Source organism: Nymphaea colorata, chromosome 1 (assembly GCF_008831285.2).
Source record: "Nymphaea colorata isolate Beijing-Zhang1983 chromosome 1, ASM883128v2, whole genome shotgun sequence".
NCBI classification, from domain to species: domain Eukaryota; kingdom Viridiplantae; phylum Streptophyta; class Magnoliopsida; order Nymphaeales; family Nymphaeaceae; genus Nymphaea; species Nymphaea colorata.
The window spans coordinates 23256908-23274954 of record NC_045138.2 but is presented as its reverse complement, the minus strand read 5'-3'; the positions used below and the strand labels follow the sequence as shown (position 1 = coordinate 23274954).

The window sequence follows — 18047 nt, the reverse complement described above, 5'->3', positions numbered from 1 at the left end:
GCTTCATAATTGTATGTTACAGTAGGAATGGTTTATTTTTTATTATGCATATATAACTTATGTAATCATTCATATATAATCACTTATGGGAATCATGAATGCATACATTATCTTATAGTTAAATTCTAGTGTCAATATTTGAAGAACTCAAATGATCTTACAAGTGTCTCTTTTAAACATTTTGTTTTCTATGCTATTTGAATATTCTAACAATTCAATCTCAAGTTTCTAAAGTTACTATATTAAGGGTTTGTTAACTCTTAAGATCTTGACCTAGGGAACCACCATCACTTTTTTCAAAATCAAACCACATTTTAATCATTTTAAAATTTGTTTCAGTATATTTAAAAAAAAATATTTTCACTTGAGCACACATTATATATGATTTATGATAACATTTCAAATATCGTAATGTGCAAATCAAGAGATTAGTTCTTGGTAGTGTTACCTCCAATAAAGGTGTTGGAAACGGGTAGACCTTGTACCGACGGGCGAATTTCCTTCTCTCTTATTTCAAAATAAAATTTCATTTTTCTGAAGTACTCCAAAGAGCAAAATAAATTTTGGGGACGCAAATTGACGGCTCTAAAACAAAGAAACAAATACTATACTACCTCCAAACAAATCTTAAAGTTTGCCAATGGACCTATAGTCTCGATCCTTGCAAAATCTGCATTTTAGGATTTCTCTTTTAGAAGTAAGTGAACCTAATTCACTGTCTAACAACTACAACAAATATTTGAAACATTGAGCCTGCTTTTGGATCGAAAATCAGTAGCTTCGATGTGAAAAACGCATCACAAACGGTATTGGTGGTGGCCTGGTTGCTGATTTAGCTTCAACGATTTTTACTGTATTGGTGGTAAAGGTGACAATTTGGCATACCATTAATCATATGAACAACAATTTTGCTTTTTGTTGATGATAATAGCGACACTTATGTTTAGCATTGGAGCATCAAAAGCTCCGACAAACCCTATCACATTGGTATTTGATCAGAGGATTTGATCCTAGTGGTGCCAAACGCTACCTTAAGTAAATCCATTAAAAAGGCGAACAAAGAGTCAATACTTACCTGGTAGGTTAGACCCATAAAATAGTCTATTTGCTGCATACTAAAACAATGAAGCCATTACGTTTGTAAAGGAAGGTTGCTTGCATCTTCATTCTCGATGTTGGATGCCTCTCTCACCCACATTCGCATTGCTATGCCCTCTTGATGGCCGAACCTGGTTATATGAGCCATACTGGTGCATTAATTTTTGGTGCATCAGTATGATTAATGACTAAAATACTCTTAGTTCACAATGAAAAAAAAAAACTTTTTTTGAAGACAAAAATAAAAATGAAAAAAGTAAAAAGACTATAGCGGAGATTTATTTTTAACATATTACCGAAATATCCTTCCCTACTTTACTGCACACCATGCGCATGCATGGCACATAGAACTGTCTCTCCCACATGATGACGTTCCACTTAAATGTTCATCTGTGATCCACCACTCTTCAAACTATTAGAGAAAGGGCCAACACTTCCTCTTTAGTTTCAACCACTCTGCATATCCATTCCATTTTTCTCCCTGGCCCAGATCACTCCCCCTTATCTCCAAAACTTGTATGGGAAGAAAACCTTAAGGGATGGACAGATTGATGTTTTGTCATCAAGGTCCATCCCATTGTTGAAAGGGTTATGGCTTCAAAAATCAAAACATACTGAAAGAACTTGAGCAAATGAAATGACTCAAAGCAAAATTATTGTCAAACATTGTTGGACCGCTCGACCATGTAAGTATATACTTTGTTGGGTAAGCAAGAGGAATATTTGATCCTAGCACCCAACAAAATAGCCAAAACATCTACCCTTCCCCCTAACCGCCCAAAGGTACTTGTGACACCTCAAGGTGATGTCCTCACTATGCTTCAACTTATATATCGGTGCTCCGTTTTTGCAGGTCAACACCTATACATATGATCTCAATTTTATTATTATAAATGCTTAAGTCAATTTTTGTCCATCTAGCTCAATTCAAATTATGTTTAATCATTATATTTTGTTAAGAAAATTGGTATCCAGCCTATGCATATCAGCAAATACATTACAAGGCATTATTGAATACCCTTTTTATTAACGTCATGCTTACTACTTCACAAATCATAATTTTATTTTCAAAACAAGCTTTTAGGCAAAATATTTTTCAATTCATTCAAAATCAAGGGTTAGCAGTGCGTCCTAATTATTTCATGCATTTTGAAATGATCCAAGAAGATCTAACCATCAAGTACCAAACAAGTCAAGCCAAGTTTTTTTAGGATACTCAACCAAACCAACTATTTGAAAATGATGTCAACAATCCAAACCGCCATTTCTCAAATTGCCCCAAAAGCCGAAACCCAGTTATCCATTTTCTCAAAATAACCACAAAGTCATATTACCAACCTTTTGAAAATGATCATAAGGACCAATTACCAAACTTTCTCAAGATAAACTAAAGATCCAATCACATTCACAACCAACAATGCTAGACAATATTAATCAAAATAATAAATATTGGGCATTTTATTAAACGATTATTAAAATTAAATGATATTTTTAATGAAAACAAGAAGGAAGAACCTACACCAAATCTAAATACTTGATTCTCTGTGGACCAAATTTTTCAATTTGTACATTTTAATCATTAAAGTCCCTTGTTTCAAGTCATTTTGTAATCGTTCTTTATTTATTTTTAGTTATTTTCCGATAATTTCTGATCATATTCCAACTGCTTCCTAACGATTTTCCAAAAATTTTCCTATCACTACCTAACTATTTTCCAACCATTTTTCAATCATTTTTACTTTAGTAATTTCAAATTTGAATACTGTATGTCTTGTCTAATGACTACTCCACTTAACATGAAATCTACAGTTCAATCTTTCTGGACATTGGATTCTTGGCCTTGATCTATCCATTATCCAGTCAAAATCTATAATCCATCTTTTATTTTAAATTCAGATCTGAATCATTTCCCATCAGGATCCCTGATCTAAATCAGCTTAAGATCTGGACCAGGATCCTATCGAGTCCCAAGTCCTCTTCTATTTGGAACCAAGGTCCAACTTTACAAAAAGAACGATAGGCCACAAAACCACGGTTTAACTTCAAATTTTATTTGACGGGCTTATTTCAAATTTATTTCAAACTAATTCAAACCACCTTGAATGATTTGAAGTCAAAATTTTGGACGCTTTTCGAATCAAATTTCCATGACTTGCTGATAATCTCCAAAGTCAAATCTGATGAATTTTCAAATGAGTTAGTACTCAATTTCAAAGATATTTTCAAGTCCATTTCAATAAATTTTCTAGCTTTTGACAAATAAAATGCAGGGCTCGTTTACCTAATTTTTTTCAAATTTTATTTCAAGAAATTTCCTTTCATTTTCAGAACAATATCAAATACATTACAACGGATTTTCAAGTAAATTTCAATTCAATTTTGAATGAATTTTATTTGATTTATATTTGGTTTTCATTTTCATTCTTATCTCAAAGTCATTTAGATTTCGTCTTTTAGATCAATTTCTATTGAACGTTAGCGAATTTCAGAAAATCCTGTGTGATTGATAACAGTTTAGACGTCCTGCTAAACTCCAGTGAAGAGAAGATTGATTGTCATGTGGAAAAGGGTGGGAGGAGGAGAGAGAGACAGAGAGAGAGAGGGCCCGATTCAAAGTAGTATGAAGAGTTGGGCTGCGCATCAGGCCAAGCCGGGCCCGATTCAAAGTCACCGACTGGCCAGTGCCTATGGCCAGTTTCCGACCCAAAGCTCAGACCCATGTTCGGCCCCACCCCCCCCAGGATCATATCTATGCCCAGCCTGGCCCATCCCGGAGTATAATAAAAAAATGTTTACCATATATAAATTTCATATGAAAAAAAAAAAAAAAAATATATATATATATATATATATATATATATATATATATATATATATATATATATATATATATATATATATATATATATATATTGTATATATTTTCAGGCCGAGTCATGGTCCGACTACCTGCCTCACAAATTTCAAAAGAAAGAAACTAGTTACACCGGGCTTCCTTCATATTTCAATTGAAGGCTTCACGTTTTTTGTGTGATTAAGACAGAAAACTAAATTTTCTTTGCCAAACAAACATGTGTATATCAAACCACTATTTTATAATCTTATAATAAGAAGAAGAGATCTTTCTCCATCAGTCCACTAGTCTTCCTTTTTCAGGAATTAGAATGGACCTGTTTAAGTTTGAATTTGTGATCTATGTAGAATCTGGTTTCTAGGGCTGCACATAAGCCAAATCGAGCTTGAGTTGGACTAGCTCGAGCTTGACTTGACTCAGAAAACTTGAGCTTGAGCTTGAGTGGAACTCGATAGAACAAAATTGAGCTTGGCTCAACATTACAATGTTGAGCTTGTACTCGACTTGGGTAACCCTGTTTAACTCTGTGTTAAGCATTCTCATTTTTTAACTCGTTAACTCATTTAATTGCTACTTTTTTAATTATTTTCTCATTATAATTCAACATTTATTATGTTGTCGAGCCTAATCGAGTTCCTAGAACTCGAACTCAATTGGTTTAACATTGCGAGAGTACACTTGAACTCGAGATTGACTCGTTTATAATTGTCGAGTTGAGACAAGCGAGTTCAAGTCGAGCTCAAACTGGCACGACTCGTTGTGCAGCCCTTGAAGAATCTGATCAATTTTTTTCATAGAACGAAGGACACAAAATCAATTGGATTGATTTTCCAATCAAAGGTCCTATGTGTGTGTGTCACATTCTTTGTCAGTTAAGGCTGTTGGAGTAAGTGAGAAAAAATCCACGTTATGTGGAAAACATGGGAAGGGATGTTCGCACATTTTACCATAAAGCACTGATAATTTTATGAGGTGAAAATTTTTCAAGTTTCACTCTTGTCCTTATGGAGGGAGGGGTCTTCCTTTTAACTAACAAGGGCATTTTTATCATTTTCAGCACACAATCCATGGTTCCTTGGTAAGGGGCCATGGCCTACAACCTGCTCCACTGCTCACCAGTCTCATTGTTCTTCAAAAAGTTTATATGGCCTTGTGTTAAGGACGTCAATGGATCGAATTCGGATCGGATATACTCTTATTCATATCATCTTCAACGACCATTCACATATTTGGATTCAAATTCAGATTCGATTATGCATAAAGAAAAGCCATATCCGAATCCAGATCTGAAATCTGATTTTAAAATGGGACTCCGATTTTTATATTCATGTCCACTATCCAAATTTTCAACAGAATTTTGCCAATTTTCAAAATGTACGAGCATTACTTGAGGATATTTGTATAAAAATAAACTGATCCATATTTGTATCCAAATGTGATTGGATATTTATGTATATTAAAATTTGAATCCGATTGGATGTCATTTCTTAAATCCGAGTCTGATTTGATTCCTTAATTGGATATTAAATTTTAATTTTTTCAGATCTGTCCCATCAGATATGGGACTCAAATCAATTATATTGACGTCCCTACTCGTGGTACAAGAAAGCACTTTAATTAAGCCAAATGTGTTGCATGTATTTCAAATATATATATATATATATATATATATATATATATATAATATAAAACAGCCGGACATGGTTGTGGTGTAGTAATGATCATTTTATTGAAGACAAAGAAAACCCAAAATACAAGGACCACTTGAGTTGGGAGGACACTTAAAATTATAACACGAATGAATACAAAACTTTCTGCACTATTATTTGCTGGTCCGTGCCCTCCCTTTATTACAAAATAATACATTCATAACTTCAAGAAGCCATGAACCACGTTTTTAACCTTCAACCAACTTACACTCCAACAAGCGGAGAATTGGATGCATTCTCTAAATGGAGATACTGTTGGGGATCCCTTTTCCAGTCAATCCTCCAACCCTAGATAAATCAGATGTGTTTGGGTATAAGAGGGTGTAGGGAACCCGTACCGGTCCGTTCCGGTTCTTCCACTTATCCGATTCACCATTCATCTGCATTATCCGGTTCTCAATATGCACGAGTCGGTCCCCAAACCGGCAGAAGGCGGCCAGCGCCTCCTCCTCACCGCTCCACTCCTTGTCAATGTTCTGGCCAAGGTAGACCTCGTCCGACGGATGCCTGGACAAGATCTCAATCCCTGACATTCCTAGCAGACTTTGCATCTGGGCAGTGATGGTCTTCAAGAAGATCGAGTCGGGGTCCTTTTCCAACTCCGCATACTCCTTCGTCCCGGGCTCGGGCATGAACCGCCGGCTCAATGTTGGTCGGTTCAGGGGGAACCCGGCATATGCGTACTGGCCGAAGTTGACCGCCGCATGGAGCGCCGACGCGACCCAGATGATGGTAGTCAATGACTCGACGAGCTCATGTTGGTTTTGCATCTTGGGCCACCAGGGTTCGTGCTTTTTGTCACCATGTCCAACGTATCGGACCTCATGCCACCATGCCTGGAGCTCTGTATCGGACTGGATGGCATGGTCTGATTTGTAGTAGATGGAACAGTAGTCATGGACCCAGTCCCGGATTGCAAACCATATTTCCAGGCCATCCACTGCATATGGGTAGTCCTCGATCAATAGGCGGAGACCATGAGGCCTACTTGAATCTTGCACGGCGATTCCTCTGCACAAACAAGAGAATATGAGAAAGTATTATACTCACTTCTTTTAGTGCTCATTTGGCAAGGAAAGTTGTTTGTAACTGTCTATGTTTCGCTGAATTTACTTCAATCTTTAAGATATATTCATAAAACAATTACAAATTATTGTTATTGTCAAACAACTTCTCGTGGTTACAGAACAAATGGAACTGCATCTAATCCCATTCTCTCTCTTATTCATACCTTTTGAGAAGATCAGCAGGGAGTCCCTGCTCTGTGAAGTTCCAGCTCTTGTAAACCGTAGCAGACATCTCCATGGCATATCTGGCGGGGATGATGGTCTTTTCGAGAACGCCACCGGCATTGAGGAGGAGCTGCCTCCCAAGCGCATTGATGTACATGGTGTCCCGGAGATGAGGCTGCAGGAGCTTGTAGATCGGATGCATCACGCTCAATTGCCTATTGGTTGCAATCACAAATGGCTCCATCGTTGCATGTGTGTTCAGCCTGCATTTTGTTTTAGCTGTTTCATTAGCTGGTAAGTTCCATTAACCCATGCATAACTCTGCAAGTAAGCATATGCCCATGCATGTGACATTTGCTTGAAGGCGAATATGCGTGTGCATGTGGCCATGCAAAAACATTAATTCAAGGACAAAGTGAGGCAATTACCAGTGACTTATCAATTGATGGTTGCCTGAATCACCAACAGCAGCATACGCTTTTGCAAGTTGCCATAGAGAGGCTTGAACCCCGTCATCTGCTGGAGTATAGACCTTCCTGACTGCACCATGGTCTTGACCTTCATGGTTTGGCAAGCAGAGTTCAATAGCCAAGGGTGTCAACGTGCCATCATCCTTAAGGAAGAGCAGCGTCCTTGAAGCATAGACCTTGTTGCCTGTGGTGTTGATTCTGTTAACATAAGGCATAATTGCTTCATAGTGATCCAGGATGAAGAGTCTGTGCTTGTTCAAGGCCTAATGAAACAAAAATGTATGCAAAACATTACTAGCATAGTCCACGAACTTTTTCATGAAGAATTAAGTGATTAGGTATGTTTAGTAAGCCTTGTGCATGGTAATAAAGTATAGATCTTCTTCTCCACAAGCTGCAAAAACTGATCAAGAGGCTAACTAAAAATTCCATTAGCATAAGGTCTTGTTTCTCCATGGTGAAAAATGGTGACGAAGTAGTTCTTGAACAGTTAAGCTTAATGAAGTGGGAATCTAGAGTTTCTGTACTACCTCTTCAACAGTCAAGCCTTGTAGGAACTTCTCTATGCATTCGGCTGTAATCGTGCTTGTTTGTGGGCCATAAATTGCTGGATCAAGCTTGCTTTTTGGAGGGAATTCCTGATGAACAAAACCCAAATGAAAATTAAATTTGTTTCTAAATCCACAAAAGAACCAATAAATGCCGGTCAAAAGGAAACAGAATGAGAGTCTTTTATAGGCCACAATTCGTGTATTTCTGTGACAGAACTTCCGTATGCGAAACCCTGTTTTGTTGCCGTTGAGTGTATTATGTAAGAGATACTGAAGGAGATCTCATGTGCACTGGACTAGAAATGCCATATAAACAGTGTGAAGCTATACAGAAATTTTCATGACTGGACACTTAGAAAGGTCGTTTGACAGTACAAACTGTTAAAACATGAAATAAAAAGAGCAAAGAGCAAGAACACAGCAGAAACTCAAGCATATACGTGGTTCGGCTTATTGATGCCTATGTCCACGGTGAAGGGAGTTCTCATTTGATTAACTGTCTGATACAATTTGAGAGAAGATGAATTCTCTCTTTATAGAGTACAGACCAGACCAATAAGTCAAGAGAATCAAGCAGGATTCTTGTGATAAACAGGGCAACACAATTTTGATGGATAAGAAAACTATGAGATGGGGAAACTGGGAGGGAATCTTGATCAGGCAGCTGTAATCTTCCTTAACAGAGAAAGGAGATAGACCCCATAATCTTGCTAACACAAACACTTTGTAAGTGTTTTATAAATATGTCTCAAAGATTGTGATAAATTCATGAAATACTATAATAAGTGTTCTATGAATCTGTAAGTCAGATTCATGGAACACTTACAAAGTGTAGTTGCCGCCAGACAACCATTTAAAGACTCTAGGATCAGCTAACTGAATACAAATTGTTTACCTCAAGACGACTAATAACAACAGGATTAATTCCGGCAAGCATCTCTCTCGCAAACTCTTCATCGGTCCTCCATGCACTCTTGTCATCTATATGTCCAACAATGTAGTGAGATTATGAGAAAGCATGAAATTCAAAGGGAGGAAAATACATAACTTAAACTTAAAGTGTTGAGTTTAATTTTCCTACGTTGAATCACTTGAGGCACGGGGAACTTGAGGAGCTGTTCCCCGTCACTGCGAACCAGCTCCTTGATCATCTCCAATGGAATCATGTCCTTAACTTTGTCAAGAGCAGGGGAGTCTGCCAGCTTGATGCCTCCTTCATAGAGATTGAACACATCTTGGAACGTGTCGAACTCGTCCGGAGTCTTGTCAAAAACGGCTTTCGATTCAGCGACCAGGACCTGCACTATGGATTTCGAAGCAGATGCAAGAACATCGGACATTTTCCGTTGCCCAAATCGCTCGTCTCGTGGAACGTAAATGTTGAAGCTGGCCAACACGGACAATCTGCTCTCTGTTTTTGGATCTGTTATAGACATTAAAAGATGTTAACAGCTTAATTCTTCTAGCAAACCATTTCTCACACAGGTTGGTGTATAATCTCCTTTCATGCTGCATGGACGATAAACTCATCATGGTGCTTCTTTTACTGGCACAAATTGTTGTATAGAATGATCCAACCAATCTCTCTCTCTCTCTCTCTCTCTCTCTCTCTGACATACACAAAGGAGGGGTGGGGTACTTTTAGTCAATTAAAATATTGCGAAATAAGAAGATATCCATATCCAATCTAATCTCAAAGCCCACAACCCTGCCCCAGCAAATCCCAAGCGCAATTCGACAGTACGTGGAAATCCATATCCAGGAAAAGAACTTGGACACTCAGCAGCCAACAAAATCGGATCTACCATCAAATAAGCCAACCTTTAATTAAACTCCTTTCCTTTTCCTCTTATTTGTGAGTTTCAAACTATTTGAAGATCTAAGTGGAAAGCAATATATCTGTCAAATAAAGTGTTATACATCTATTATAAAACAGTGCCTACGAGAATCCAACTGATAATAAAATTTTCATCATCGGTCAGTTGGTCCAATGCAACACCCCTGAGCCAAACGAGTCGACTTTTGGATATTAATTAAAAAGTAGCATGTGTTCGGTCCAATGTAATCAGACACGGTGTATTGAGGGTGACATGGTTATGCGTCCTTGCCGCCTTGCCTCATCTTTCCCAATAATCAGCCTTTTGAGATTAATAATGAAATGCACGAACTTGGTCGTGCTGGACATGATTTCTACTGCAGCTTTTGCGGGAAGATGAACGTGGCCGTTCTGGACATCCAAAAGGATCAAGGAAAGGTTAGGTACGTACCAGACTGAGTGGGCGGGCGGCCCGTTCTTCCTCTCCGCGGGTAGGGATACTCCACGGACCCACCAAGAACAGGTCGGGCTTTGTCCTCCCCCTTGTCCGGATCGCCGAGGTCATTATAGAACGCGTAGTCGTAGACCCGGTCCCATTCCTGAAGCTTGCCCAGTCCATCTCCTCTCAGGTGCATCAGTTCCGTCTCCCTCAACGTCTTCAATGCCACTGGTGTCCCGCTTGGAAGATAGCTCTGCAATCATGAACTTGAAGCCTCAAACATAACAGTCACACCTACGAACATAATTAGGTTTGGAATGGGTCTATAGTTCTGCGATTCATTTTGGATCTGATCCACTTGAACCTGATCGAGTCTGAATTGACTGCACTGAAAGGCAGAGCCATAAAATTTCTGGTTAATGGGCACTAGTTATAAAAATTTAAAATTTTTAATTGGTACCAATACGTAAATGAGATTTTTTTTCAAAATATTAAATATGAAAATGAGAAATTTTTAGTGGGTCGATTATGAGCAATTGCTCATGCAATGCACAGATCGGACTCATAACATGTTTCTTGTCGATCCCTTTTCAGAACTGAACTGGATTTTTGGATGGCTCCTGATGTTGATATCATAAAAAAAAATAGGCCACATGCAAGGCCAGTATCATGGTTATGATCCCAATTTGAACATGGATGCCAGGTAATATATATGGTACAATAAGAATCCTTATGCCAAATGGATGCATCTATCGATCTAAGCCTTGATCTAACTATGCTGTGCCGGTTAGACCAGTAAAATTTGATAGGCGAAGCCTTCTCAGAAAAAATGTTTCTTTATTTTTCTTTTGTGTAGTCGGCCATGAACCGACTCATGGAAGCAGCCTTACAAAAAGCAAGAAGTACTACCATTTTTGCCTCGAAAGGTGGTGGATACACTTATTGATGACATAGAATTCCCATGACTAAACAGATAAAAGCAAAAGGCAAAAAGGAGAGAGACAACGAAAATCCGGGCACATGCTCTTGGAATCTGGCCAAGGTTGTCTCCTCTTTCGATGGTTTCACTTTCTTTCATTTACTGAGCTCCATCGGCCATGACCAAACATGTTGAGAAGCATTCCGTGCCTCCAACGGAGTGGTCACACTTGTCTTGTTCAAAAGAAACCACAACGATTTTGGGCAACAAAGAATATACTCTATTGACATTATCTCTTACTCCAGCGGCGTGGAAGCGCGGTACTAGCTGACTTATAATAAGTTAATAGTAGCATTGAAGGAGCCCTAGACTTTGAAAAGAATGAGGACAGATCGTATCTCTTTTAAGTCTTTTGTCCCAACAAATTATTAAAAACTTTTGGTCCAAAATAATCAAAATTATGGGTCTTTATCCCCATTAGCTTGGCATCGAAGCAAACAGGACCGATGTGATTAGCTCTCCCTTTATCATTGTGTAGACCAATGAAAAAGATGCTCAAGGCGGTAGCAAAGGGGGATGGCACCTTCCAAACTTAAAAAGTGGACGTGCACGGTTGTCAAGGACCGGACAAGAAGTATGAGTTTTTCCATCCGTGGAATATTTGGAATGGAAGGTGATATTTTAACACTTTAAATATCAAAAGCAGACTATGTACTTCCATAGATAAGAGGTCAGATCGAAACTGATTATTTTTTTTGGGTCGGATGACATACTCTCATGCTCACCTGAAAATTGCCAACAGGAAACACTGCCACAAGCAAATGGAAGTTGGTGTGTGAGCAACTGCCCACACCAGCCTATAAATTGTTTATTCATATATTAAAACCTCGTATCTTTTGCTTCTTGACATGTGGACTGCCCCTTAAAAATTGAAATCTAAGGTATTCGTATCCCCCATTCAAATGTTTTCTTTTGGCTTCCTCACTACTGAGTTAAAGCTCTCATGCTAGGACGTCTAGAACTGTTTGAATTCCAGTCGGAATTCAGATTTAAACTCAGGCTTGAAAAACAAATCCAGGTCCAAGATATATATGTTGAAGACAAATAATCCCATACCTGGTTGGCGAAGAAAACGCGGTCGTACTTGTATTTGTCGGCAGGATAGACCCAGGAGTAGCAGGCGAAGTGAACCTTCCCTTTACCGGGCACATTCTGGAGCGTCATCGTCTTGAGATAAAACTCGCTCTTATGAAGGTTCCTGATGATGAATGCTCCGGGCGTGCCAAACTCCTCGTCCAAGTAAAACTCCACCTTGAAGGTGGTATCGCCGACGGCAACTGCTGCCGGAAGCTTCGGCCAATCCTCCAAGAACGCCGGCGTTCCGACTCTCGGCCGCGTTTCGTTCTCTACAAGCATGTCAGGACCGATTACCTTAATTACTTAACGTCCATGTTATGTTAGCACATAAATTAGCCACTCATTTGCCAGTTATCTATGAGAAAGAGATTGTTGGAAAACGACCGGTTCTCCCTGATCGGTAAGGGACCGGTAAGAGGGACAAGAGGCGCCGTTAGGGGCATAACTCAAACAGCCGAAGTTAAGAGTGTCTGTAAGTTTTATGTGTAAGTTGAAGTACGTGTAAATCTCCTCACTTGGTACCGCCAATGATGAAATCTCATCACAGCGAGAGAAATTGAACGGTGAAATTACTCAGAAACAAGTGGCCACCAAACGACACAATAAACATCAAGTCTTGTTAAATGACGCCAACTCCATACCGCGACCAGACCAAAGTGGGTCCCGCCAATGCATGAGCTTTCTCCAGACAAAGTCCGGACATCAAACAGACTGTCCAAACAATGGAATGATGGCGCATATAACTGTGAAATTTATAGGAGTCTCATCCTTCTGGTAAACAACAATCAAGCTTGATGAGGACGTTGCTCTTCCTTTAGAATAATTTTCCGAAATGCCGTCGGTAAAAGTTGGTTTTGTTTATTTTATTGTAAAATACAAACAATATAATTGGTTGGAGGAGATAACTTCAATTCTTTTAAACAATCAAATATTTCTAAGCAACAATATCAAAAAAACATATTTTGTTGTGACAGAAACTTATAAATCTCTCTCTCTCTCTCTCTCTCTCTCTCTCTCTCTCTCTGTATATATATATATATATATATATAGAGAGAGTGTGTGTGAAGAGTGGTTCTACCTGTTTCTTACAAGCCTTAAGGGCTGTTTGAATGACAGCCCAAAACTGGGTTTTGGAGGCAAAACAGTGTTTTGGTTCCAAAATTCACTTTTGTGTATGTTTGGGTAATCTCAAAAGGACTCTCAAAAGCCCAGTTTTGACAAAACTCAATCTTAACGAAGGGCCTAAAAATCCTGGCCTCTCATATTTTTATCCTCGCCTCTCATATTTTTTTCGGGCACAATGAGCTTTTGACAAGCCACCCAAACACCAAAGCTAATTTATCCCCATGGACGGGCTTGAAAAGCCGGCCATGAAACTTCGAGGAATATGGTCTTCCTTCTCATTTTTCCCCCTCCCCATGGACGGGCTTTCTTTTCACCAACTTTGAAGTAATAAATTGAGCAAACATGGAGAATAAAAACACAAGAAGTTCTTTTTTTTAAAAGCGTATTTAGAAGCATAGTCGCCAAACCGTGATTCGAACTCAAATCGGCTGATGACCGGGCCACCAGGTCGACTCAATCGAGTGGGTTTAAAAATAACCTGAATCGGATGAGTCAAGACGAGTCAATGCAGAGTCACGCCGAGTCATGTCATGATAGGGGTGAGTCAGGATGAGTCAGGAGCTGGCCGAACCAACCTTGACACGTGGCCAAGTTTTCCGTCGGGTCAGCCAACTATATGATTCAGAGGCCAACACGCTTGTCCATTCACTAAAAATTTTTTCAAATCAATGAGATTCCTCTCATCTTCTCTGCTTAAACTTCTTAAATAATATATTCTTGATCAAATGCATCCCCGAGCGTCAGTGTCACTGATACATTGATCTTCACTTCATATTTATCGACGACAATTTTTTCTTTAATTGTTTTTGGATGAGCGGAGAAGACCCATACAGGTCCGAACCTTTTACTCAACACCTTTGCAGGGGCGGAGGGAGGGGGCCGCTCGACAAATTTTTTTTTTTATATTGAAAAAATCAAATTTTTTTAGTTTGGCCCGACCGGTTGCTCCTCGTTGTTGCTTCTCTTGGCCCGACCCTGACTTGGCCCGCAAATCGTCTTGACCCGACCTTAAAAAAAATCCTGGCTCCGCCCCTGCACCTTTGTCCCCTCAAGATGTTTATCTAGAGGTTTCTGTGAAGCATGAATTAGTCTCTCTAAAGGTCCAACTTCTTGTAATTGAATTACATAAACAACTTTAGATTTTTCAAAAATAAAGGAAACAGGTTGCTGCATAAGCATTCTCCAAGCAAAAGAAGCGTCTACTTTGCTAACCCTCAGACAAACAAAAAGCTACCAATAGTGGTTAAAACAAGCCATAGAAAAAGTGATGAATGAATTTGGCAATCAAAATAGGCAAACAAAAGATAATTTGCACATCTACTCACTACTTCTAGGTTTATGCAAACAAAAGGCCCTCATTAGGCCCTTAATTTTCGTTCAATTTATTGAAAAAATATTAGTTATACACATATAAAAGTAAGAACTTCAATCATCGGAAGGACAAAATTAGGGAGAGGAGGTGGGGGTAAATATACTGTAAAGGCTGAAGCTCAGGGCTGCTTTGAATTGTGCATTTACTTTTTGCTGTCCAAAGGACAATTATCAAATTAACAACCACTTTAATACCTTACAAGGACAAAATGGAAAATCTTCTTTAAAAGACATAATTGCCCTTCACAAAAGGGAAAATTACCAATCTCAATAGGGTCTGGACCATCTGGTTCGGTCAGGGTCGTATCGTATCAATGCCGTCATGATCAATTTTCTAATGAAAAGGGACCACTGAATGACCTACTGTCATAAATAGCCAATCACACATCACCAATAATATCATCTTCCCCCTAATCTTCAAAACACCTAAACTCAACACCAATAATGCTGCCCCATGAGAATGAATATTAAAAAAATGGTAAATACGTTAAAATAACGAGTTGAAAACGATGGGTTTAAGGTAAACTTCTTTTTTTTCTCAATCGGACCTTAGACATGAATACACCTTTTTATGCAAATTCAAACCTAAACTCAATGAAAAAGAAAATTAAGAGAGGTTCTCTTATATTCCAAGTTTTCTTCGTTTCTATGGAACTTGGGTTGTCTCTGTTTCATGAATCCTACAAGGTATCTAGCACAGCTGGTCCGGCCGTTGGATGTTAAAAGGTGTGTCGTCTTGTTCGCGACTGCTACTTACTAGTGGATGGTGCGAGGATGGAGTTGTGAAAGGGCAGAGGAGGTGTGAGGATGGAGTTGTGAAAGGGCAGAGGAGGCGCACATCATCGGCTCAGGAGGAGTCAAGATAGATCCTGAGCGCCCCTTCGAATGCCATGGAAGAAAGTTCCGATAACGAAAAGACAAGCAGGAATGATTTTCCTAAAGTGGGCATCAGGCTGGCCTTTGAAATGCATTGTGTACACCGCAAAGTGGAGAAACAGAGGGAGAGAGAAAAGAAAATTATGTGGCCGCCATGAACTGGCAAATGAGGAAGCCAGCATTTATGACTGCTTAATGCACTTCATATAATTCACATGCACCAGCATCCATGTCTGCCATTCATCCACAGCCCCTTCACTCTCTCCCTTCCTCTCTGTAAAAAGGAGTAAATATCTGAAGTCTAAGAGACCAGAAAATAGTTTATCTAGAGGAAAACACCAACTGCAGACGACCGGTGTCATATAGATGTTCTTTCTATCTCTCTCTCTTTCTCTCTGAAAAATCGGTCCTCCATGCCCCATTTACATAACTGTAAATGAGGAAGACGAGCAGAACGCAGAAGTGAAAGCAAAGGCCAACAGAGTTTAAGACGGAGAAGGAAACGCGGGAACAGTAAAAGCAAAGAAGAACGAAAATGATCCCAGACGCGAGGCAAAAGGCTATAAGAAATGAAATGAAAGAATTGCTTAAAGAGACGGAAGGGCGAAAAGATGAGGCATAGAAATGAACAGAGACGGGAGAGGAAATTTAGAGGAAGGAAGAAGAAGGGGAGGGAAGAGCTCACCGGGATCGGCCTGGACGGCGCTGACGAGCTGGAGGGAGACGCGGTGGCCCAGCAGTTCCTTGAACCCGTCGTGCAACGACGCGTGGAAGTCGTTGAAATCGAGCACGTTCTTCATCTGCAGCACCACCACTGCCTCCACTCTGATATTCCCCATCTTCGTCTCCTTCTTCTTCTTACTCTTGCTCCCTCCGCAGCACACCGCCTGCAATCCGGCGCCTAGAAACGAAAGGCAGGAAGCCTTTTCCGTCTCCGACGCCGTCCCTATGTGGTTGGCTATGGATGAAGTGCTTGCCTGCTCTTGTTGTTTGCTGTACCCCATCTTCCCGCCGCCGCGTCGAGGTCCTTTAAATACAGCTAGCAACGGAGAGCTGATCGGAGATTACTTCCCCAGATCGGCTGCCTCGTAACCACAAGAGGAGAAATCTTCAACTCCTTCTTGGAAAAGGATCCCTCTCTTTGTCACTCTCTCTCTCTCTCTCTCGCCTTCTGAGAATTCAGGCCTTACTTCTTGGCAAAGGATCCCTCTCTCTGTCTCTCTCTCGCCTTCTGAGAATTCAGGCCTTAAATGGTCAAGGAGCTTTTGCTTTTCCCCTCTTTTTCTCTGAGTTCAGACATTACTCTCTCTCTGTCTCCGATGTTTCTGTCCGAGTTCACTGAGAGGTGGTACTGCTGACGAAGCTTCTCCGTATCGATTCCAATTTAAAACGTCTCGTACTATTCCGAGATTGATTTGGTGTATAGGGTGTGCGTGCACCTAACAAATATACATTTGAACAAAAATAAAAGTTCCTCGCGCCTATAGATTCTTGAGCAGGACCTAGTTGGAGTATGTTGCATCTTTTTTCCACTTTGTATCGACATAAGTTTCAAGACACATTCCTTGAGGGGAAACAAAACCAAATATATAAAATTCATATATATATATATATGAGTGTTTTTCATAAAACTGACTGCATAGATGGAAGATTTATGTCAGAATACTTGACAATCAACCAGAAAGAAATATGTTTTTCCAAGATGAAAGAAAATGTCGCAAATATTGTTCAGCCAGGCAAGATTTTTATAGAGAGAGAAGAGAAAAGGAGCACACAATAAAGAGGATGAGAGGAGAGAAAAGAAAATGAAGGACAAACACCACAGATAAAAATGTAAAAATTGAAGCCGGCATTAGAAACGGGCCAGTCCGAGGCCGGCCCATTTCTAAATGGGCCGGGCCAGGCCCATGTAATATCGGGTCTCGGGCTTCAGTTTATGCCCGAGGCTCGGCCTGACGATCACAGTTCTCTCTCTCAGAAAGATCGTTGTCAGCGCCGTGGACAGAATCTGAGCAATCATACCAGCTTGTTATCCTCGTAACATCCACACGAGCAATCTGGAGAAGTTTGAGTGCAATAGGTGTTCATCTGCCCAGTTGATCGGAGCAAAACGGAAATGGGTGGAATTTGGCGGCGCTCAAGATCAAATCGCGGCCTCGGCACCGTTTCCCCAATTTTGTACATAAATTGGGTTCCGATTGATATCTGGTGATTTGTTCTACTATATTGGCTAAAATCACCAAATCTGTCGAGGAACCTGAAGAACAGTCTTCAAGAAAAACAGTCAGACGCAATGGAGCAGAAAAACAGTCAGACGCAATGGAGCAGAAATCTGCACGCGATTCCTCCTTGGTGCTGATCTAGAGCTCAAACGAAGGGCATCCAATCCTTACCCCGACATCTAGCTCCTGTCCAATTTTCAGAGTAATCGAAGTTGTTGGTGAATTTTG

At 39.9% G+C, this 18047-nt stretch overlaps 1 protein-coding gene across 1 annotated transcript; it reads right to left on the bottom strand.

The window, feature by feature from the left end:
- Positions 1 to 5662: 5662 nt before the first annotated feature.
- On the bottom strand, positions 5663 to 16951 carry LOC116248359 (probable linoleate 9S-lipoxygenase 5). Its single transcript, XM_031621110.2, has 9 exons — positions 16283 to 16951; positions 12205 to 12494; positions 10182 to 10422; positions 8996 to 9337; positions 8810 to 8895; positions 7894 to 8001; positions 7322 to 7626; positions 6893 to 7156; positions 5663 to 6672 (listed from the first exon to the last, which is right to left on the bottom strand). Exons 1-9 carry the CDS (start codon positions 16599 to 16601, stop codon positions 5901 to 5903), a joined length of 2727 nt encoding a protein of 908 aa, XP_031476970.1. The 5' UTR covers positions 16602 to 16951; the 3' UTR covers positions 5663 to 5900.
- Between the last annotated feature and the right edge of the window lie 1096 nt (positions 16952 to 18047).